The sequence below is a fragment of the Drosophila innubila genome, assembly GCF_004354385.1.
Source record: "Drosophila innubila isolate TH190305 chromosome 3R unlocalized genomic scaffold, UK_Dinn_1.0 2_E_3R, whole genome shotgun sequence".
NCBI classification, from domain to species: Eukaryota; Metazoa; Arthropoda; class Insecta; order Diptera; family Drosophilidae; genus Drosophila; species Drosophila innubila.
The window spans coordinates 12,025,986-12,050,100 of NW_022995380.1; the positions used below are offsets into that span (position 1 = coordinate 12,025,986).

Consider the following 24,115-nt stretch of genomic DNA (forward strand, 5'->3'; position numbering starts at 1 on the left):
TATATGTATATATATATATTTTTTTTTTTATGTTTTTTATTTATACTATACTATTTAGATCTTATAACGTAAATATATTATATTTAAAGTTTCTTTTTAATAAACGATATTAAGATCTGCTTACATTTTTCAACATGCTATAAAAAATGTTAAATTATTGATTATATTTAACTTGACTTCTATTGAATCCGGAGATATTTACACATTGCCATTTGATAACAATTCAAACAGACGCTTTAATAGCCAAAGGCCTTCATAAAAAACGTATGCTGTTATTTACTTAATCATGTGTGTGGGAGAGTGTGTTTGCCAGTGTTTTTCTTTATATTTAATAGCTAGGCTATAAAAATTCCTATTTACATGTGTACACTTGATGCAGAGCACAAACAGATTTACATTCGGGATGTGCATTTAAGGCCAGCTTGAGGCGGGGAATATATGTATATTTGTAGTAAAATATGCTAACTAATAAACTAATATGTAGCTAAGGCATACACATAACTAATACAATAATCGCTTGTCAGCGTACATGCTGTCCCAGAGTTTCAGCTTATCGGCCTCCGGCAAATCAATCACCTGGACATCATGTGAAATATTCAAGCACTTGAACACCGCATCCTGCTGGGATATGGGCAGCCATGCTTGTGTTTCTGTCTGTGCCTCGACTTGTTCCTCGTGTGCGACCATAGGTATGCTGGGATCACCGGATGCGGCAAACTGCACCAGCATGGAGACCAAACGTCGTATGGTTTTAAACTCAGCCGTGCGTCGCTTTAGCTTTTTAGCAGCCCCATTGTAGAACAAATAGGATAAATCATCGGCATGACACGTTCCGCGCACCTTGCGACCACAAGTTATAATCCGCATAATGTTAAAGTGCTTCGAATCGAAGTCAAAGCGATAGAGGAATGTCGGTGCCTTGGGCGCGTTGAGACTTCTCGAGAGTAGTGTGCGATGAATGCCATGCCAGAAGTATTTATACGAGCAGAGCTGAAAAGTAGAAGCAAAAGATTTGTAATGTTTTAATTTTACTTAAAATAATCATGTATTCAATTTGTCATTTTTATTTGTAATACTTGTATTTTTAATAGAAATAATTAAAGTACATGCTTCTGCTCAAATCAAGATATTTACCATTAACTTTTGTATATGTATGCAAAAGATTTGTAATGTGTTATTTTTACTTAAAATAATCATGTATTAAATTTGTCATTTTTTTTTTTGTAATACTTGTATTTTTAATAGAAATAATTAAAGTACATGCTGCTGCTCAAATCAAGATATTTACCATTAACTTCGGTATATGTATGCAAAAGATTTGTAATGTTTTAATTTTACTTAAAATAATCATGTATTAAATTTGTAATTTTGATTTGTAATACTTGTATTTTTAATAGAAACAATTAAAGTACATGCTTCTGCTCAAATCAAGATATTTACCATTAACTTTTGTATATGTATGCAAAAGATTTGTAATGTGTTATTTTTACTTAAAATAATCATGTATTAAATTTGTCATTTTTTTTTTGTAATACTTGTATTTTTAATAGAAATAATTAAAGTACATGCTGCTGCTCAAATCAAGATATTTACCATTAACTTCGGTATATGTATGCAAAAGATTTGTAATGTGTTATTTTTACTTAAAATAATCATGTATTAATTTTGTCATTTTTATTTGTAATTCTTGTATTTTTAATAGAAATAATTAAAGTACATGCTGCTGCTCAAATTAAGATATTTACTATTAACTTCTGTACTTTTACTTATAAAAATCATGTATTAAATTTGTCATTTTTATTTGTATTACTTGTATTTTTAATATAAATAATTAAAGTACATTCTGCTGCTCAAATCAAGATATTTACCATTAACTTCTGTATATGTATGCAAAAGATTTGTAATGTTTTAATTTTACTTAAAATAATCATGTATTAAATTTGTCATTTTTATTTGTTATACTTTTATTTTTAATAGAAATAATTAGAGTACATGCTGCTGCTCAAATCAAGATATTTACCATTAACTTCTGTATATGTATGCAAAAGAATTGTAATGTTTTAATTTTACTTAAAATAATCATGTATTAAATTTGTCATTTTTATTTGTAATACTTGTATTTTGAATAGAAATAATTAAAGTACATGCTGCTGCTCAAATCAAGATATTTACTATTAACTTTAGCATATAGCTCTCTCTTACTTTTCTTATCCATCTCTTTATCACAATTATTTTTCAAATCGTTTACTTACATCACTGTATTCGAGAATTGTCTTTTGGCCGGGCTCTTTGTCGCCAAAGAAGGCGGCCTTAAGTTGCTTGCCAAAGGCACGACGTTGATCCGCATCCAAGCCGGCATCCTCGGGCGAGAGATACTCACAATCGCCCAGTTCGCAGAGCAGTTCCGGCCATTTGCGTACCTCAGGAAAGACGAGCAGGCCCTCGAAAGAGTTGCCACCAACGACCATGGGAATGTCATTGCCCCAACAGTTGCGCATCATTTCAAGTGGAGGTCTGGGTATCACACAATGTGACGACTCATAAGGCTCGACGGTGGGCGCAAAACAGAACATGACCTTGCGCTGATGACGCTCCTCCATTGTGATAATATCCTCGGCCATTCGCAGCATGCTGCTGGCCTTCGTGTGTCGCAGATGATTGAGAATCTTGCGATCGTTGAGCTCTCCCGTGTAGCCCGTTGCCTGAGCCAAGCGAAATGCCCAGTTGTATTTGGGAGTGATGGACCAGGGCGACAAGGCGGAGCCTGACATGAGCACAGCCTTGTGAAAGAGATTGCGGGTTTGCTCCGTGATCATCATGTAATGCGTGGACGCACCTCCGGCACTCTCACCAAACACTGTTATGTTGTCCGGATCGCCGCCAAAGAAGTGACAGTTACGCTTGACCCAGCGCAGAGCCAGCACCTGATCCTTGAGACCAGCATTTCCAGGAACGTCGAGCTGATCATCGTCCAGTGTGAGAAATCCCAGCACACCCAGACGATATGAGATGGTTACCAGCACCACATGCTCCATCATGAAATAATCCGGACTATAAAGATCTCGGGAGGCTTCGCCCATTTGAAATCCTCCGCCATAAATCCAGACCAGCACGGGCAACGGCTTTTGCGGATGCAGCTAATCAATGATATTAATAGTTGAGAGAAGTTTTCAAGTTTAAATACTCAACTTACCTCTCTACTGTACACATTGAGATATAGGCAATCTTCGCTACCCTGTACTTGCTTCAGCACAAGATTCACCTGACAGGGCTTGGAGCGTTCTCGTGTGCAACGTTTGACTTCCGTCCAACAATCCGGTTCGACAGGCGCCTTAAAACGAAGCTCCCCCACTGGCGGCTTGGCAAAGGGTATTCCCTCAAAGCTGTAGTAGTTATTGCCATAGATGGAACGCCATTTAACCCCCTTCACCTTTCCATAAATCGTATCCGCAATGACCTTGTCATTGCTTCGCAAACGCTGCTGTTTTGTCTTGAACTTGACATAGCTGAAATGAGAAAGAGCAGTTGAAAATTTTAATGCATTTGAAGTCGGACAGGTGAGTGCACTTAAAGCAAATCGAGTGCCAAGTGTTTGGATAAACATTTTGACTTTTTGTTTGTAAACAATTCCTTTGCTTTTGGGCGTGCCACTCGCAATAATTTTGTTCATTAAGTAAACAAAACAAATTGCAAAGCAGATACTTAAAATTATTAACTGACCGAGGGATATCCTATGAATTGAGAGAAAACTATACTAAACTATTTTTTCCGTAACTGTAGAGCTCTCAGTTCTCTTATTAATCGTTATCTGGAAAATGCTGTACTTTTTTGACTATTTCCGATTAAAACTGAAAATAAAGGAAACTTATCCATTAATCAATAAAAAAGAGGAAACTATAAATTGCTAGCAATCACGAGATCATGATTACTAGGACACGTGGGACAATATAAATTTGGAGAAAAGAAAATAATAGTTAATGCTAGGATAGCTTGACTGTAGTATCATTATCTGTTAACAAACGGATAATTGGAGCTTGATAATTTAAGATAACCATTGTCAGATAATTTAATTAGTACTATTATCAATTCGCTACGATGGCACTAAGTCTAGCAAGACCTGCTCGTAGAACAGGGTATATCGTGTATAAATAATAGATAGACTCGTTCGGCGCTGCCCCATTTGAAATTTCAAGTGCGTTTCCATTGGAAACGCGCGAGTTATACGATGCGTGAGTCGATCCACAACAGACCGGGTCGCCGTCAATATAGATTTCAAATATGGGTATATGTATAAAAACGAAAGCACTCGATCCCACAGAACATTTATATGACTGCAAATCATCGGAAATATGTACTGAGCGTACTACGAGTAGCAATTAATTAGCAGCTGGCATTTTCGTCTCGTTTGCAAGTGAATGCAACCTTGAGGGATTTCTAGTCTGTGAATGCCTTGTGAGTTATACTTATATATTGTAAGGTGTTAATTGTAAGCTTAGATTCGACAAGTTGATGTACAGCGAGATAGCTGCAGTTCCTTATATAAGAATAAATATCTAAAAGTTTAAAAAATGAAGTTAGTTAAACGTAAAACTGGTTCCTGCAATAGACAGTTTTTTGAGCGAGATCGTGTTCAATTTGTTGAAATAATAAAATAATCAAGTCGCACTTAATACGCAATACATAAATAAAACCAGGCCGCATCTGTTTCTGGGTCTATCGCATCCAATGAGAAGCAATTTGTATGCTCAATGAAACCACAAGAAAGACAAACATTGAAATAAACATATTCGACATTGACTTTGCATACGAAACTGCCTACATAAATAATTTACAGTATGTTAATTATAAATACAAACATCAAAAAAGCGGAAGACTAAGAGATTGTCCCAAACAAGTAGTTAAATCTGTGAATTCTTTGTTTGTGCCAAATTCTATTATGATTATAGATAAAAGAATAAAGTTACAGATAACATTTAAAATAAAAGACAAATTAAGGGAAGCTTTTAAGTTTCTTAGCCTTGCACAACACTTAATACTTATTTAAAGTTGGCTGCAAATTAATTATTTCTAAGCATAATACGCATTCAAAACTCAGATAGAGATTATAATTTATCGAAGCCCATGATCAAAGTGACCTAGTTTATGATTCTTAATTAAGACTTATATTTTGAAACTGATTTCAACTACTAATAAAGTCAACATATTATAACGTCGAATGGATTTTCTAAAATTACTCATTCCATTATAGTTTTCCATCGAGTGAATGATCCGATAAATTCAAACAAAAATATTCGACATCAACACTCATAAATGTCTACATTAACTTAATTTTCCCAATATGCATATTGTGCGCTTCTAAACGTTACAACAATTTACGTGAATCTTATAACTCATTTAGTGCTACATTTTTTTGCATTTCTGCTTATAAATGTGTCGAAATTGGAAAATACAATTCTAGAGTAATTTAAGTGCTAAGAGTATAAATTATTTTGTACAATTCCAATGCAAAGCTAACGAAAATCAATCAATATTCCAATATATCAGCTTCATCATCATCATCGATTCAGGTCAATGACATTTCGGTTAAGCGCATTTCATTTTGCCTGCCAAAATATTTAAAATTTTCAATTTATCAAAATCGTGCATCGAAGTGTAAATGGAAATGAAATTTAAGCAGCCATTGATAGATTTCGGATATTAAAAGAAATTTCTGGATATAATAAACTAATATCAAATACAACTAAATTACCCATTTGACTTTGTTGATTAAAATAATAGAGAAATATTGTCGTTACTGTTATTTTAACGAACTTTTTTGCATTGTTTATGCCTAAGATTACATCAAAGTTTCAGTCTTTTAAAACCAAAACTCGTATGAGCATTTGTCGTAAAATAAACAGAAGACCAGTTTTAAGCAAACATTTCGTTGTCACTTCGAGTTGGCTTTGTCGCAGCTTTAGCATAACTTGCAAATTTTTTTATTTACAATATAAATTGTTTGCCTTGACATTTGCAGAATTGTCGGTTTAAATGGCCCAAAACGTGATATTATAGTGATATTAAAAGTCGCAATATAAAATTTTGATCTTGACATTGCCCGACTAGAGGCAATTTCACATTAATTGGCGCAAGTTTCAGGCGATAATGAAATTGACGGTGTCATGTGGTAAGCTAGGTAAACACATGATTTATGCAGTGCAGCTCTAAAAGCATAAAACAAGAATGACGCATATGAAAACATAAAAAAAATTAAACGCATTGTTTTACCTAATGTCGATAATGTCACACGAATTCAGTAGTCCGCTGGTGTAAATCTTATCAGCTCATTTGATATTGATACTTTAGATTTCATATTAGACAGAAAACAAACGCTTAGGCTGATAACGAGCAAATGAACATAAGTCTTTAAAAAACCACAGACAAGCGTTATTTATGGAAATAATTGTGACTAAACGGGTAAAGGTCCAAGTACAGACAGAAAATCCAGACAGAAAAAAAGGTGAGAGAACAGGGCAGACAACACGGATGCAATCTGTAGCTTATTATGAGACCTCAAGCTGAAAAGTGAACCGGATTCTCAGGAATAAATAGCATCTCAGCATCTGATGATAAGAACAGGGACTCTGAGACTTGGCTCTGACGTATCTGCTATAATAAAATACTTACTTAATATTACTTTGATTTCCAAGTCGCTGCGATAAGCGCCACACAACGAGGGCAGGTTCAATCAACCTTTAACCTACCCATCAAGATTGCAAGATTGCTCATTGAAGCATTTTGTTTGGGAATCGATAGCAAGTGTCAAATAGTTCAAATGCGCAGCATTGACTATGCCTTCAATTTTTATTTCTAATTGCAATCTATGCAAGCTCAACCTACATTAAAAGAAAAACTTAATGTAGAATTTTTAATTGCAATCTATGCAAGCTCAACCTCCATTTAAAGTAAAACTTACTGTAGAAATTTTAATAAATAGTAGAGGTTTAATTTTAAAAAGATATAAACTAGAATTCTTATCAGATTAAAAGACTAGTATTTAGTTAAATCATATAGAATATTTACAGCTATATTTAAAATAGGCAATAATTTTGAAAATTTTTCCAAACTGTCGTCAAGTAGTTATATAATAAAAACGAATAAATAACATGGTATTGACTTAAATTAATTAAAGACAATTGTATAAAAAAAAAACACACACATTGATACAAAAATTTAACCAATATGTTTAGTATATTTTAATAAATTTTTCAAATTAATTAATTTAATTAAAATAGCACTTACTTTAATGCAATGCGCATCTGATCGGCAATTGCAATATCAAATGACATCTTCAAATGGTTCCAAGCTACCGCAAAACAAACGCAATTTGATTCCTTGCCCCTTGGCAATAATAAGTTGCACAATCGTCAAGATGAGACACACAAACACACAATATTTTGAATAAACACAAATACTGATAAAGCACGATTTGCGAGTTTCTTGAAATCCCAGTAAAAATAAACACACAACAAGGCCACTTTTTCAAGTGGCAAGTATACAAAAAAATATATCGCCCACGCGGCGTATGCGCAACTCAAAATGTGCCACTTGCCCTTTGAAACCTTTTATTCTGGGCTTGCAACAGTTTTGATTGATTTTTTATATGTATTTTTTCCTACTCTTAAACTATTTCGTTTATGCATTTGTTGGTTAATATGAAATAATTATTTGGTTTCATTTAAACTGTATTATTTTCAGACAGCACATAACGATCACTAAAACTCAACTCGTTCCACTTGTTGCCGGCAATAGGAGTGCGTTGCATTGGCGTTGCTCTATTCTATTTAATTGAAAGCGTTGCTTTATTTAGTTATTAAAACGCCGGCTTTGGAGCATTGACTTGATGCGTTATTCTCAGCCGTTGCTCGTCTACTGAGTGTGTGAAGTAGGCGCCGGCTAAGTTTAGTGGTCGTCAACGGTCTACGGTCTGCGGTCTACGGTCGACGATTGACGCTCGCCGCTCGGACTGCCGTATGGGCACTCTAAGTACACACACACACACACAGCCAAATATATATACACACACACACTGAAATTTACATGCGAGCTACTGTTGCTGTTGGGGTTTCCACTCATTTACTCTTTACGGGTCTCGCTGGCGTATGAGTGATGTTCTAGCTGTGTTCGTGTATTCGTTTACATCTCTATGTGTGTGTGTGAATGTGTGTGTGCCTGTTTGTGTGTGTAGACTGCCATGTTTCGCACTCAAATGCCCATGGCATTGTCTGCTCGAGTGAGTTTGCTTGCTGCCTGTGCTGGGCGCCGTTGTTTTGTTTAAACGTTATCGTTTTTGTTGTTGCCTTTGTTTATTGTTTATAGCATGTGCACATACACATGTATACAAAATAGTTTCAACTGCTGCTCTTGCTGCTGCTTTTGTTGCAGCTAGTCACTTGTTGTTGTTTGTTTGCTGTGTTTGACTTTAGGTTTGAAATTCTTTTGTTGATTTTATTTTTGTATTTTGTGTGCTTAAATTGCACTTTTTATACTGTCACACATGGCGTATGTGTAACGTGTGTTTTATATTGTCCTTTGCTTTGTTTTCGGGGAATGTTAATCAACAGTTTGCGACAAGTTTATAGCTCGAAATGCTCGAGATGCTTTTGAGCTATTTCAAAATACTATCAAAATTGCAGTATTGTCAATTAAATTGATTTTATTATAAAGCTGACAGAATAAAAATTTAATATCGTTTGCAGTTTAATATCGCAAGAAGACAAAAGTCCTTATAGAAAATGACTTTCATCAACATCATTAAGAACTGATTTTTATTCCAGAGTTTGTGTTGTGTAATGAAAAGCACACTCAATTCATTTTATTTATGACAATTTCCACTCAACTCGCGATGTTACATGAGCGACGATAATCTTTGAGTATAGAACAGAAATATGACATGACATTAGCTGAGGTAATTACGGTAATTAAAACGGTAGTTTCATTGCAATCAGATGATTTACAAGAATTCCTAGCATGACAATGGTGATTGATAATGTGTATAATAATATTGTAAAGGTAAAAATATTATTCATATTCCGTTAAGTTTAAACCTTTTAAGTATTTATTTAATAATAATTTAATGCTCTCTTACCTTGTAATCAAATAGTACTATTGTTAATGTTTGTTTGCGAATACTGCGTTTATTGCCATGATATTATCAATAATCATTTTTGATTTTGATGATGAGCCGTAATTTACATATTAATAATATTTTTATGGAGATTTGTTAAAATAAAATAATTGCAGCTTATTTATTCTTTTCCATTCAAAAATTACAACTTGAAAATGATACGCCTTTTGACTGTGACAACTACTTTGTTTAACGGACTAACTAATTTGTATTATTAATAATTGACACATCATTCTATAATGATTGTATATTAAAATCAAATAAACAATAATGTTAAAGAATTATACAAAAATACAAATGGACAGAATTAACTATTCCTGCTATAAGCGTTACATCTAGTCCATGCTAAATTCCGATAATTAGGCAGTAATTGGTCTTTAAATAAATAGCCAGATGAAAGACTGCATTTTAAAGCAGCATTTGAGTCGATAGGTGCCAGAATTTGTGACGACTATACTAACCAATAGAAAGCAGTTTAATTGAAATTATTGGCAATCCAACAAGTAAATCGTTTTATAAACATTTCTTTATGTAAAATTTTGGATTAACAAATAATGTGCAGCCCGGTCTGTCTGTCATACCCTTTTAAAGAATTAAATACATTTTTTTTTTTTTGTTAGGGACGCTTTTCAGCATTCTTTTTGGTGAACTCCTCTGCTGTTTTCATGAACTTTTTGTTATCCTTGACAAACTCCTCGGCAAGATCAGAGCGTAAGGGATGCTCGGGCTGAGGACTATGCACAATGTCAATCAGAGACTGAAGAACCTGGTCGGCTCGTGTGGTTGGTTTCCAGTTGTCGGCAGTGATGATTGACAGGCAAACCTCGCCTTTCTCATCGACATTGGGATGATAGATTTGCGTCTTGAAGAGTACCTTTGGCGGCATAAAGGGATACTGAGTCGGAAAGCTAATTTCAATTCGAAAGGCGCCCTTGTTATAGGGCGCTTTTTCTGGTACCAAAAGTCCTGTCCATAGAAGCAACGACTCGTCGGAGGCTTCAATGTTTCGCAGGATCTTCGAATTGGCAGCAACAATATCACTCAGCTCGCGACTCAAACGACGTGAGGCAGACATTTTTTGTTTATGTTTTTTTTTTTTTTTGGTTTTTTTGCTGTTTAATTTTTAAGCACAGATAAATTTAGGTATTATTGAATATATTTAATAAGCCTATTTTGTGCTTAAACATATTTTCACAAAACTATAAAATAGCCACCAAATTGATTTTATTACAAATTATGATTTTATGTACAAATTAAATTGAAAATTATATTCTTAAAAAAGCAGATTCCTATTATCATCATAAAGGCTTTCCCAGATTTTCACCTTTGACCATTCGGGTAACTCAATAAATCTTAGCTCATCACTTATATTCAGACATTTGATAGATTCATCGGTTTTTCGCACTGGATCCCAACTTATCATATCCATGCCGTTGATCTCCGAGCTGTAAGGATTGCCGGTGGCCGCAAACTGCGTCCAGATGCCGATAGTTCGTTCAATGTTCCGATATTCCCGACTCTCCTTGGGCATTCGACGGCCCAGAAGGCTGCTAAACTGATAGGTCAAATCATCGGAATGACTGACGCCCTTGACGCCACGCCCAAAGCGCATCAGGCGATACGGATAGAGCAGCTCTTCCGAGTCAAAATCATAGCGATAAAAGTATACGGGAGAGCCAGCGGCATATGCATGTCGAGAACGCACCACACGCAGAGCTGGAAAAATAAAGTAGACCATGGAGCATATCTGCAAATGAACGGAAAACAAAACAAAATTAAAGTTTTTTTTTGAGATTTTTCCATTAGTTATAGAGCACAATAATTATTTTTAATATTCGACTCATTCTAACCTTAATAGAACCGAAGAATGAGCATTTAATAAATTTCACAGAAAAAATACGTCTTCGTTTATTTCCAAATCCAAATCCATTTACAAACAAAACTAAAATTTATATATTCTTTTAGTTCATACCAAACCCTGGTATTAAGTGTCTTAAAAGAAGACTTTTAGAAGAACGATACTATCTGAATCGCCAAACTCAACTCGAATTTTAGTTGTAATAAGCAATTCAAATTCTTCTTCTTCTGTGATAATTCTTGGTAATATCAATGTAAGCTTCTATAAATTTAAATACAACTAAATATTATTTAATTAGCAAGCTAAATCTATATGAAATCAGGAAAGTAATAACTTTAAAGGAAGTCCTTTCGACTCATAACACAACTCACATCCATGTAGTTATCCGCAGATGCCTTCTCGCCCGTTACATGAGCATTCCGTATCTTCTCAGCCCAGTTGGCAATTTTCTCCTTGTTGACATCTGCCAGCTCACGTGGTACAAATGGCGTAGGTGCGTCTAGCTGCTGTACCACCTGTGGCATTAATTTGACCTCTGAAAGAATACAATTCCTTGAATTTGTAGCACTTTGGAAATTTGCAAGGCACCCACCTGGCACCCACATTAGCCCCTCATAGGAGGTGTTGCCAATCATCATGGGAATGGAGTTACCCCAGGCGGTCTTCATCATCTCTCGCGGGGGCTTAGTCACCACACATTCTGGCGTTGCATACGGTTCCAAGGCCGGTCCAAAGGCGAACATTATCTTATTGGCGCGCTCTTCCGGCGTAAGCACAAGCTCCTCCACGCGTAATAGATCCCTGGCCTTGACATTCTGCAAGAATTGCAGCACATCCTTATCATTATCTTCACCCTTGTAGCCTGCCAGCTGTGCAATTCTGTAAGCCCGATGTGTTATATCCCCATTGTATGCCCAGGGGGCGATAGCGCTGCCAGACTGCAGAATGCCGCGATGGAAGAGACCCTGCGTCTGATCGGTCAGCATCATGTAGTGCGTGGAGGCACTGCCAGCACTCTGTCCAAATACCGTAATGCAGTCGGGATCACCGCCGAAACTGGCGCAGTTGTTCTTGATCCACTTGAGAGCCAGCACCTGATCCTTCAGACCCGCATTGCCAGGCACATTCAAGCCAGGCGTCTTCAAGCTGAGGAATCCTATTTGAAAATAAAGCGAGAAATGAGTTGATATCTTCGATATCTCTTCGAAAGACTCTTTGCCTACCCAATGCACCCAATCGATATTGTATGGTCACCAAAACGACATCCTCTTTGATGAAATAATCTGGACCGTACTGCTCTCGATTGGCTTCGCCTATTATAAAGCCTCCTCCGTGTATCCAGACCATAACAGGACGTGGCTTAGCAGGACTTAGCTGTCATAAAAGATGAGTACAGTTCACTGCGTAGCCTCAATAGACAACAGTCAACTCACATTGTTGGTGTACACATTTAAGTAGAGACAATCCTCGTCGCCCTCCATCTTGTCAAACACGAAGTGCACCTGCACCGCCATCTCCTTGGCCTGACTGCAGTTCCTGATGCCCTGCCAGGGCGTCGGACGTTGGGGCGCCCTGAAACGTAACTCTCCAATGGGTGGCTGGGCATAGGGTATACCCTCAAAGCTAAAATAGGGTACGTCGTAAGTGGATAGCCGCTTAACACCCCGCACCTTGCCATATTCCGTGTCGGCAATGACCGACTCGTTGGTCGTCTGACGATATTGTTGAATTTTATGCTCGATGGTTCTGCAAAATGTGAAATTCACCAAATTAGCATAACAATACTGAGGCCTAGTTAATATGATACTTTTGTCGGCCCTGAATGCATGCTAATTATTTTAATTAACCATATTCCACCGACAGACATGCAACACAATAAATTTAAATTATTCTGCTGATGCTGCTGGACGCCGCCACAGATCTGAGCTAGCTCATTGCATTGTCACAAAGTATGGACCGCATTCACCTAACTGGGCACGTCTGTCAGTGATAAATGTACACTTAGATTCACAGAGTCATCCAGTCACGCTACAATGCACTCATGTTCCCAGTTTCCCCATATTTCTCTCTTACACTTAAAGCAGCTCTTAAATCTGAAGCACTCCATACTGAACTTTGTTCCTTTTATAGTATATCTTGGCTATCAGCGAACACAATGAGACAAGCGAGCCGACAGATAAGCCAATAGCATCTATAAGAAAGGCAAGACTATTTACACAATGATTGTCAAAGTTATGCCACTTATCGCTCTCCTTCTCTCACCCCGTGAACTAAGAATCTGTGCGAAAGGGCACCAAAACAACAATGTAAATATAGGTATGTATAGTAATCAGTCAACAGTATATGTATTTAAGTTCAATCTCTGCATACTCTAGCTACGGGAATTATAAATTTATTATGGCATGTGTAACGTTTTTTAACGACCAAAATATATAGTGGTACGTTAGATAGCTAAACTATAAGTTCATTCGGTTTTTAAATATAGAGAAAGAAATACGAATTTTATATAATAATAGAATTAAGCTGATATCACATGTCACATTTCTATTAAAACTGAACGCAGTTCGCATATTCAGAGAAAAATTATAAATTGATGTAACTATCTCAATATTTAATTTAAAGGCCTAAATAAACATGTATAAGTTACGACTTTAATAATATATTAATACAAATATATGCCTATGTAAGCAAATTATGTTTATGTTGTATACCCATCGATAATGACAAACTATGCATTAATGAAAGGTCGTTAATGCGAAATATGTTTCTCATTAAACTGATTAAGCGATAAATAGGCGACGTATGTGAGCGTATTATATAAATGCTGATGGGGTATAAATTAAGGGATTATGTGACATTTTTATGGATAACATAAAAACTTTATTGATATACTTTGAAGAGCGGCAAAGTGCGTTATATCAACTATGACAGTTTGATTTAAAGAACTTTGAGTGACAAAATAATTTCAACAAATATTGAGCAATCATTAATTGTAATTGTCATAATTTATTCACAAAGAATTTCAGCAATAATAAAGAACATGCATTTATATTGTTTTGATTTCTTAGTCATTCCGAAACAAACCCGATATGACAGCATTTCATGTATTTTTTACTGTACATGTATTTGTAAAGGTGTTGGCATCATATTTCACATATATGACTGGTCACAGTCGAGTTGTTGATTAGATCACAAAAATTGCAATGATCCAACAGTAACTTAGGTCATGCGTATTAATGAATTGAAATATAAAACTTTTCTCATACACAAAGAATTTTACTGCCTTAATTGAATATATTATATATGATTAAGTTGTAGGAGATAATTTTGTTATTTTCACTTAAATAATCTATATGATACAGTAAATAAATATTGATCCATTGTGGTCACAGTTGAGCACTCACTTAAGACGCCAGCGCATGCGTTCCACAAAGCCGAGATTCTTGTTCATCTTGGTAACAAAGAGGCAACAATATAATTTTCTGAAATACGAGATCTTTGGCTCTTTACTTTGAATTCACCGATAGTATGGACTGTAACGCGACAGCGCCAATCTGAAACTGAAATAAAAATATTTTTGTTCAATTGTCGACGAGTCGGGCAAACGAAATGGCAAGCGAAACAAGTGGGAAGAGATAAAATAAAATATAAGTATTTACTATGTAGAATAAGGCAAATAACAGAATACAAAATAGTCAACAAAAAAGGCGGCATAAAAAAATAGCAAAATAATCATACGCATACAACAAAAAAGTGAATTTCAAGTGCGCGCTAAAGCGGCCGGCGCAGATACAGATACAAATAATCATAGATACTCTGAGGTTGCAGAGCGTGGAGATTGGAGCGTGGAGAGTGGAGAGTGGAGAAACGTGGGCCGTCAACACAGCGAGCTGTGAGTGTGGCGCCACTGAGTATGGCAGTGGCAACTTGTAGACTCGCCTAAAGCGACTGAATAATTAATCAATTGATTAACCAATAACCAAACACAAACTGCTTTGTAATCAACTTTTCAGCGCTTATAAACAAATACAAAATCAAGTGTCGTTAAGTATGAAAGAATAGAACACTGGAGTGTACCCCTCTCCCTGATCAGTGGGTCAGATAAATGTAAACAAACATAACGATTTGTTGTTGTTGCTTGCGGCAACCACAAACTTTAATGGAAAGCTTAAAGCACAAAGCTTCACAATGAAACAGTGACGGAATGAAATATTATTTCTGCCTCTTAAATATTTACGTATGTTATAAGATTACAAATTATCAAGATTAAATAAGAATACTATTACAATTTTTAAATGTTCAAATGTAAATGTTTTACAAATATATTAAATATAAAAAAAGTTAGTTGCACAAGTATTATTAAAAAGTTGTAGACTAAGACACACGCTGAAAATTGAAAAAAAAAAATATCAGACAAGGTAAACTAGTTGATTACAAAATTTGCATATTGAATTATATACAAATGAATAAATGCAACAGTTCATAAAATTCAATAAATGGTCGCTCTGTCGTTGTAACTAAGGGCCTGCAGTCTAGTTTCCTACGTAATAGAACCCGATTTTAATAGTCACCTTGTTTAATATTTTATAAATTCAAGCTATTGGATTAAATTTGTATGCAAAAGTATTAAAATTTGTGAATAAATTCCTAAAAGAGTTCTAAAATCTTCCACCATAGAGCAAGCAAGCATCATCATTGTAAAGTTGATTCCAAACTTTGATACCCTCTTTTTCTGGTTGTGGTTGAACTTCTAGTTTTTGTCCGATATTCATTACCTTGAATGGATCCTTTCGATCAACCGGAGGCCACAACTCCTTGTCGGTTTCCGCACAGTTGGGATTACCAGTTCGAGCGAAAGCCGTTAAAATTCCAATCATTCGATGGACGGTGCATTGTCCAGCTGTACTAAACTCAATACCCTGTCTTGGGAACATATAACCCAGTTCATCGGCGTGGCAAACTCCCCGCTTGATATCATCCCCGCATAGATGAAGGCGCATCAAGTTGGAGGTGGGCGAGTCAAAGTCAAAACGATACATGTAGGTCGGAGCCTGTGCAAAGGTCAGCCGAGATATAACCACCCGATGAATGCCATGCCAAAATAGTTTATAGCTGAAGTGCTGAAAGAAAGAAATTGTAGTTTGATGTTGAAATCAGCATTGAGCAGTAATCGTATGTGTGTATGTGTTCTACTCACATCCAGAGTCTGCATCACATTTGACTTGGTAATACTCCGAGGTCCATAATGATAGCGAATCAGCTTTGCAGCACGTTCATCACGCTCGTCCTGTGGAAGGCAGCGGTACAGATCATAGGGCAGGATCATAGCCGGCTGTTGCATGAGCAGTTCAATCATGTGTCCATTATTCACCTTGCAATAGGGATACATGACTAATCCCTCGAACGAGGTGCCTCCTATCAGCAAGGGCACCTGTCCAGACCAAGCCTCTTTCATCATTTGCAAGAAGGGGCGCTTGAGGAGTCCATTATTATTATTCTTAGAGCTCGACTGACTCTCCAATGTGGGCACAAATGGATACAAATGCCCAAAGCAGCGTTCCTGAGCTCCGAAGAGATGATGCTTTACCAATTCCTCAGCGGAAAGCGAGCAAAGAAACTTGAAAACTTCCGAGTCAGTAGCAGCTCCCTTGTAGCCCTTGAACTTGGCCAGTCGATAAGCAAATGTTTCTGTATTCGGCACATCTACCCAGGGATTCATCATTGAGCCTGACATCATAATGGCCCGATGGAATAGGCCACATGCCTGTGGCAGGCACATCATGAAGTGCACCGAGGCAGCTCCGGCGCTGGTTCCCATTATGGTTATGTTTTTCGGATCACCATTGAAGTGCGAAATATACTTGTTCACCCAGCGGAGGGCCAGTAGCTGGTCATGCAAACCTGCATTGCCGGGCACCCTCAACTCCGGACTGCTAAGACTGAGGAATCCCAACACGCACAGACGATAGCTAAAGACCACATAGACTATATCCTCGCGCATCAGATAGTCCGGGCCATACTTCATGCGGATAGCCCCGTTATTGCGAAAACCTCCTCCATGAAAGTAAACTATTACTGGCAGCGGCGCCTTTGCAGTATCGAACTGTGAATGTGTCACAAGTAAATAAAATTCGAATTTTTTTTCGAATATTTGAAACATACGTGTTTGGTATATACATTCAATTGAAGACAATCCTCGTTGCCAAACACTCTGCCAGTGTCTCTATCGAATTGAACGGGCGGATCCCGCTCCTGCTGGCAATCCAATTCCTTCCATGGATCAGCTGGCTGCGATGGTCTAAAACGCAGTTCCCCTATGGGTGGCTTGCCATAGGGAATGCCCTCAAAACTATAGAACTCATTGCCACAATAACCAGTCTGATGTTTGCCCTTCACTTTGCCCACCGGCAGCTTCACAGTCCTCGACTCTGGGCATTTCGAGTGGTTCAACTTGATAGCCAGTAGCTGCAGAATTTTGTTCTTGCTTTGTCGGCCAAATTTCAACATGTCATTACTGAATGATTGTGAATCGAACTCATGCAAAGGCAACTTTGGTAAGTTAATTCAAATCCGTCCCAGGGGATCATATTACTGGGCCAGACTAACGTTTATTTACCTTTTATATTGTTTAAGCAGAAATTGCATTGAGTCTGGCCAAGAACGAGTTGGGCCAATACAAAATTATCCAATCAATGAAAAAATCCAAATATTGTTTATGAGCTTACACATTCAATTCGTACAGGTAATTTTTAAGTCAAATAAAACTTAATGTCAAATCATCCTGATAACTTTTGGCAATATAGGGTATTAAAATGCTCTCGATCAGATTTAGTTAGAGTTATTACAAATCATACCAATTAACATTTATTCATTCATAGGAAAAACTTAATTGCTAAGCTAGGAATGTATTATCATGTAAATTACATTTATTGTTTAACATTATTCAGTTCGATTGATAGAAGTTGAACTATAGCAAATTGTTAACAGCATCCAAATGGCAGTTTCCACAGAATTAATGTTATATTAAATTGCTGAAAATAATAATAATATTTTTAAGAAAATAATTCTATTTTATTTTAACTAATTTGTGTCTTCAATATTATGAACACAATTAAAGCTGTTGCAAATTATTCATTACTATAAGGCATACGATGATAGTGAATTTAAATATGTAAGTACTTCTTGCCCACTTGCTTAAATGAATTAAGGTAATATTTAACTTTTGACCTGGTCGCACATACATAAGTATCCACTTTAAAGTTAAATTTTTTTACAACAATTATAACAATAACAACAGCAGTGCCAATTTGTACTGCGGCTCATTAAATGTTATTAACACGAACAGCTGTCTATAAAGAGTGAAGCTCTCAGTAACACTCCAGTGCAATCACTATCAATACAGTTTTCATGCTCCCATTGCCATATGGTTTTCAATAAGAACAACTACTACAACTAAAACAGCAGCAGTAATAACATCCACAAGAACAAGAGAGTCGCCTATGGAGATAAGCACTCGTTTTTGTCGTTCGTGATTAAAACATCAACAGAGACTGTGAGTTGCTACAAAGATTATAATATCTACATTGCTACAGTAAAGATTGCCCTAGAAGACCTCGGCGTTTTTTATCGACTGAAAGGCAACAACAATTAAACTTTTCCAAGCGGTCATCTTAATTTAATCTTTATCTTTTAATATGTACTTAAAAGTTGTAATTATATAGTATTCATTTTGACGAATATTCACTGTACATCAATAATGAGTGCGAGCACGAGTACTCGTTGATTGCCCGGTTCTAGTAGAACGATCAGTTGCAACTTGTCAATTGGTAGAAGCGGAAGTTAATTCGCTGCGATCACGAAATTGACTCACGAGTACCCGTAAAGACGTAATACCCATTGCTGCAGCGAACATGGAAGTGCAAATGGGTGTTGCGGATCTGCTTAAGATGACTGCCAAGTAGGTGGATAGATTTCTATTTTTCAAATGGTTTATGAGCCGATTAAATACTTGATTATTAATAAGTAATCGTAAATTCCAAAGAATATAGTTTAGAATTCTATTTTAAAACACCGGGTATAGCTGTGCGATAAGATACGGCCAGGCCATTTGACAGATCATAAATATATAATTATATTATTAATGAACCACAGGCTCATCGCCCACAAGATTGTGCAGTACAATTTGGGCACCAAACTGACGACGATTCTCAGCACAAATTCTGGAAAGGTTAAAGGGCTGCAACGAAAGATAGTGTACGACGAGGATACCTACTATGCCTTCGAGGGAATACCCTATGCCAAGCCACCATTGGGAGAGCTACGCTTCCGAGCACCACAACCACCTCAGCCCTGGGAGGGTGTCAGGGACTGCACATTTTTACGTTCCAAGCCCTTGCAACAGCATATTCTGTTGCATGTGGTCGAGGGCTCCGAAGATTGCCTCTATCTTAATGTGTACGCCAAGAAGTTGAAGTCTGAGAAGCCGTTGCCTGTTATCGTTTATATCTATGGCGGAGGATTTCAGATTGGCGAAGCCACCAGGGATGTATATGGTCCGGATTACTTTATGAAGAAGGACATTGTTCTAGTTACATTCAACTACAGAGTGGGTGCTCTAGGTGAGTGTTAGAGTTTCATTTTAATAATTAATACTTCTCTTCATCAACTTGACGGATTGCGTGCTTAATGGAGTATTATTATAAGTACTTCATAATCATAGAGTACAACCCCATAATGATATCATGCCTGTCACTCACTTTAAAAATAGTTAATAATTATTAAAAGAGCACTATAATAAAATGAGTGTTTTCTTTTTTCGCAGGCTTTCTTAGTCTACGAGATCGCGATTTGGATGTGCCCGGAAATGCGGGTCTCAAGGATCAGGTGTTAGCTCTACGCTGGGTACACGAAAACATCTCCAACTTCAACGGCGATCCAAACAACATCACTCTGATCGGAATGAGTGCCGGAGCGGCTTCAACGCAGATTATGATGACGACAGAACAGACCCGAGGTCTCTTCCACAAGGCCATACTTATGTCGGGATCGTCGCTGTGTGCCTGGGCCAATGAGCCCGATCACCATTGGTCCCATCGGTTTGCCTGTCAACTCGGCTACTCAGGCAGCGACAATGAGAAGGAGGTCTTTCGATTTTTACAGCGTGCTTCGGCTAAAGAAATTGCCTGTTGCAATAACATATTGAGTCAGGAGGAGAAGCGCGACTATATCCTGTTTCCTTTCGGACCCGTCGTGGAACCATATGTCAGCGATAGTTGTGTTATTTCCAAACCTCCATTGGAGACGCTGTCTACGGCCTGGGGCAATGAAATACCGGTTATCATTGGTGGTACCTCCTTTGAGGGCCTCTTCTCCTATCAGTATGTTTTGAGGGATACAGCACACTTACTGAGCGACTTTGAATCGTTGATACCACTAGAGGTGCGTGATGTTTCCAATGCAGCGCAAATCAAGGAGCATGTAAGACGACTTAAGCTGTACAGTTTCGAAGATGCCACAAGGGGACGAATGGAATTTAAAGAGTGCTTACAGCTGCTCTCTTACAAGCATTTCTGGCATGGTATACATCGGACTGTTCAAGGCCGTTTGGCCTATGCCCCAAGGACACCAACCTACCTCTATCGCTTTGACTTTGATTCCCCTACCTACAATCACTATCGCATTTTGCTCTGTGGTCGCCATGAACGAGGTGTTTGTCATGCCGATGATATGTTCTACATGTTTTACAATATTCCATCCAATAAACTGGACAAGTCCTCTCCAGAATACCGAACTATCGAGAACATGATTGGCATGTGGACATCATTTGCGAATCATGATAATCCCAACTGTGCCCAGATTGCGCCCGTTAGATGGGAGTCCCTTGAATCAAAGGCTCCTCTTAAGTGCCTAAACATTGGCAGAAAACTTCAGTTCATTGATATGCCCAATACCGAACAACTGAAACTCTGGGATAGTTTTTATGAAAAATTAAAATTGTTTTAACTTGGTCCACAAGGTAAAAGGAAGGCAATATTTTGTAAGAATTTGTATGAATATTATTTCTCTAGATAGTTTGTGTGATAATTTCGTGAATAAAGTACAGACGAGTGTATAAAATTAAACGTACAAATTTGTAGTTGTCGTTTAGACATCTTTAATTGAATGCCAATTACTTGCTACAATGACAGTGGTCTAACTATGACAATACTATTAAATAATAATAATAATAATATTTAAAATTTTACGAATCGGAAATAAGAATAATATTCTAAACAATTATTAGCTCCCATCTTTAATAATATTCAAATTTTAAATAATGTTGACCAATTCTTTTTTAATTTATACCCCATTTATACTCGGTTGGGCACACTTTGCGCCAGTGCGAGTTCAAAAGGCAGTGCAGTTAATATTTTAGTACCTGTACATTGTTTTACAGGCTTGCTTTATAATCAAGCCCTATTAGCTTATTACTTAGGAGCTATATTGTTTTGATAGGTAGTTTAAACTGTCACTAATTAAAAAATTTTGAAATCAGCTGTCGAGTGTACTCGGCTATTAGAATCCCACTTTACATAGTTATGACTACGAGATTGTGCAATTATTTATACAATATTCTGTACACAGAAATATTTTTTATTCTAAAATTCAAGCTACCTATTTAATTTTCACCAGTTATTAAATATATCTTCAGGATATAATTTTCAATCAAATTTTCTGTGCATATTTATGTATATGAAGAGATTATTTTAATAAAGATTGTTTTTATTGTAATTAACAAACAAACATTACAGATGGCTAGTAACACTGTTTTCCAACACTGGAACACATCTAATACAACATTTACTAATTAAAAGCATTTCAGCTCGCAAAAAACTTTATTACGTGTTAACTACCGTAACTGCAGCAAAGTTAGATCAAATCATTTGGCTTATACAAGCTATCCCAGACCAAAAGTTTGTCATGCTCAGGCAGATCGATGACATTGACATCATTGCCAATGTTGAGTACCCGCTGCGTATGGTCTTTCTTTGAGGGCTCCCACGATAAATGTCCAATTTCCTTGCAGTTGGGATTAGAGTTTGTTGCAAAAGCCGTCCACATTCCCACCATGCGTTGAATTGTGCGATACTCGCCGGAAGATTTGTCCAGCTTTCGGGATTCTGTGTTTCGGAACAAATAGCTCAAATCATCGGCATGGGCAACACCAGCCTTGATATCATCTCCACAGAACTTCTGGCGATAGAAGTTAAAGTCGGGGGAATCAAAGTCAAATCGGTAGAAATATGTTGGAGCGGTAGAATAGGCCAGGCGAGCATACAAAGTGCGATAGATTCCATGCCAGAAGATCTTGTATGAATAGTACTGAAAAAAATATTCATAATTTCTGTGTACATTCAAAAACTTAATTATTAACAATTACTCACGTCCAGGAATGTCATTATCAACTTTGAACTGGGAGTTGCATCACCAAAGTATAATTTTATCAGCTTTTCGCTGAACTCCAGATTTTGCTTCTCCGTATTGACGGCACGAACATCACGGGGCGTCATACGCAGAGGATCTTCCAGCAAGCTATCCATACTCTTCGCATTGGCCTTGAGAGCGGGATACATGAAAAGTCCCTCAAAGGAGACACCGCCCAGCATTGCAGGCAAGTCATTAGACCACGCATCGCGTGCCATCTCCAGCTGCGACTTTGGTGCCACACAGTCAGGAGTCTGATAAGGTTCCACAGTGGGTCCAAATGCATAAAGTGATCCATTGCGACGTTCTTCGGGCGTCATCAGGTTATAATCAACCAACTTGCATGGTTCAACTCCACGCAAGTAATCCAACACCTCTCGATCAAAATTCTCGCCCTCATAGCCATGGAACTTTGCAAGCCGATAGGCAAAGTCCTCGGGTGTTGTATTGGCCCAGTAGTTGTGCAATGTGCCGGACATAGGAATAGCCTTGTGAAAGAGACCCCGTGTCTGCTCCGTGCACATCATATAATGGGTTGAACAGCCGCCTGCGCTCTCTCCAAAGAGCGTAATATTATTGGCATCACCATTGAAGTACGAAATGTATTTCTTAACCCATTTGAGTGCCAGGACTTGATCCTTAAGACCTGCATTCCCAGGCACATCTAAGCTGGGATCCTTAAGACTCAAAAAACCTATGAAAAGGAAAAAAAAAGTGGCAATTACGAACAAGCTAAATTAATATTCTATATGTTGAGAGCTTTTCACACAACCATCGTGTCTAATCAACAGATAAGAGAATGTTAATAAAAACTATCTAAACACTGCGATTAGTTGTTCATATCTTACCCAAGCAATCAACACGATAATTTAGCGTGACTAAAATCACATCCTTGGCCATTATATAGTCCGGACCATAAAGCTCCCGTGTAGCCTCTCCAATCGTAAAGGCACCTCCATAGATATAAACCATTACCGGGAGTGGTTTTTCCGTTTTAAGCTAAGAGAGTATTCGATTCATTTATCATGTCCATCAATCAAAGTATTTTTTGATAGTCACCTGCTTGGCGTACACATTCAGGTAGAGACAGTCCTCACTGCCACCAATTATACCTGTGAGAATTTGCTTCTGCACCGGCTTGTCTCCATAATGCGTACAGTCCAAGACTCCAGTCCATGGTTCCGCCGGCTGCGGGGCCTTGAAACGTAACTCTCCCAGCGGGGGCTTACCAAAAGGCAGACGCTCGAAACTATAGTATTCATCGTCATAGAGGCTTCTACGTTTCACGCCCTTTATCTGGCCCAGCGGTAGGGAAATTTCACATGTCTCCAGACTAGAGCGGTACATATTAAATTCCATATAATGCTCACTATTCTCTATGTTAGATTGTCTGATATGATAATCACCTTTCCGACATTGTACTTCTTGGTCGCCTGATCCGAGTGAGAGTCGTTTGTCAACTAAAATAAGTTATTCGATTTTTATCAATTGAAAACAAAAAAGCTCACTGATGTACAGTGCTGTCCATAACAACATGTCTACCGATCGTATTTCTTATGGAATATGCTCTGTGTGACAGATTAACAGTTGTGCACTTCTGATAAGATAAAATACATTTAAGTTTTTAT

At 37.3% G+C, this 24,115-nt stretch overlaps 5 protein-coding genes across 5 annotated transcripts; 1 reads left to right on the forward strand and 4 right to left on the reverse strand.

Annotated features, from left to right (window-relative positions):
* Nucleotides 1–235: 235 nt before the first annotated feature.
* Nucleotides 236–7,976, reverse strand: LOC117789589 (esterase B1-like). Its single transcript, XM_034628631.1, has 4 exons — nt 7,282–7,976; nt 3,194–3,506; nt 2,253–3,137; nt 236–990 (listed from the first exon to the last, which is right to left on the reverse strand). The coding sequence occupies exons 1-4, from the start codon at nt 7,326–7,328 to the stop codon at nt 502–504; spliced, it is 1,734 nt and encodes a 577-aa protein (XP_034484522.1). The 5' UTR covers nt 7,329–7,976; the 3' UTR covers nt 236–501.
* A 1,694-nt stretch (nt 7,977–9,670) lies between these two features.
* LOC117789598 (ubiquitin-conjugating enzyme E2-18 kDa) lies at nt 9,671–10,270 on the reverse strand. The gene has a single exon (XM_034628639.1). It carries the CDS (start codon nt 10,239–10,241, stop codon nt 9,783–9,785), a length of 459 nt encoding a protein of 152 aa, XP_034484530.1. The 5' UTR covers nt 10,242–10,270; the 3' UTR covers nt 9,671–9,782.
* A 38-nt stretch (nt 10,271–10,308) lies between these two features.
* On the reverse strand, nt 10,309–17,559 carry LOC117792638. The gene is made up of 9 exons (XM_034632851.1): nt 17,187–17,559; nt 16,222–17,127; nt 15,687–16,144; nt 14,429–14,533; nt 12,458–12,770; nt 12,248–12,398; nt 11,617–12,180; nt 11,396–11,559; nt 10,309–10,913 (listed from the first exon to the last, which is right to left on the reverse strand). Exons 1-9 carry the CDS (start codon nt 17,529–17,531, stop codon nt 10,440–10,442), a joined length of 3,480 nt encoding a protein of 1,159 aa, XP_034488742.1. The 5' UTR covers nt 17,532–17,559; the 3' UTR covers nt 10,309–10,439.
* Nucleotides 17,560–18,837: 1,278 nt separating this feature from the next.
* Nucleotides 18,838–21,149, forward strand: LOC117789592 (esterase B1-like). The gene is made up of 3 exons (XM_034628634.1): nt 18,838–18,981; nt 19,176–19,642; nt 19,846–21,149. The coding sequence occupies exons 1-3, from the start codon at nt 18,935–18,937 to the stop codon at nt 21,024–21,026; spliced, it is 1,695 nt and encodes a 564-aa protein (XP_034484525.1). The 5' UTR covers nt 18,838–18,934; the 3' UTR covers nt 21,027–21,149.
* Nucleotides 21,150–21,879: 730 nt separating this feature from the next.
* LOC117789594 (esterase B1-like) lies at nt 21,880–23,953 on the reverse strand. The gene is made up of 5 exons (XM_034628636.1): nt 23,894–23,953; nt 23,547–23,820; nt 23,336–23,486; nt 22,448–23,181; nt 21,880–22,385 (listed from the first exon to the last, which is right to left on the reverse strand). Exons 1-5 carry the CDS (start codon nt 23,902–23,904, stop codon nt 21,933–21,935), a joined length of 1,623 nt encoding a protein of 540 aa, XP_034484527.1. The 5' UTR covers nt 23,905–23,953; the 3' UTR covers nt 21,880–21,932.
* Nucleotides 23,954–24,115: the final 162 nt, after the last annotated feature.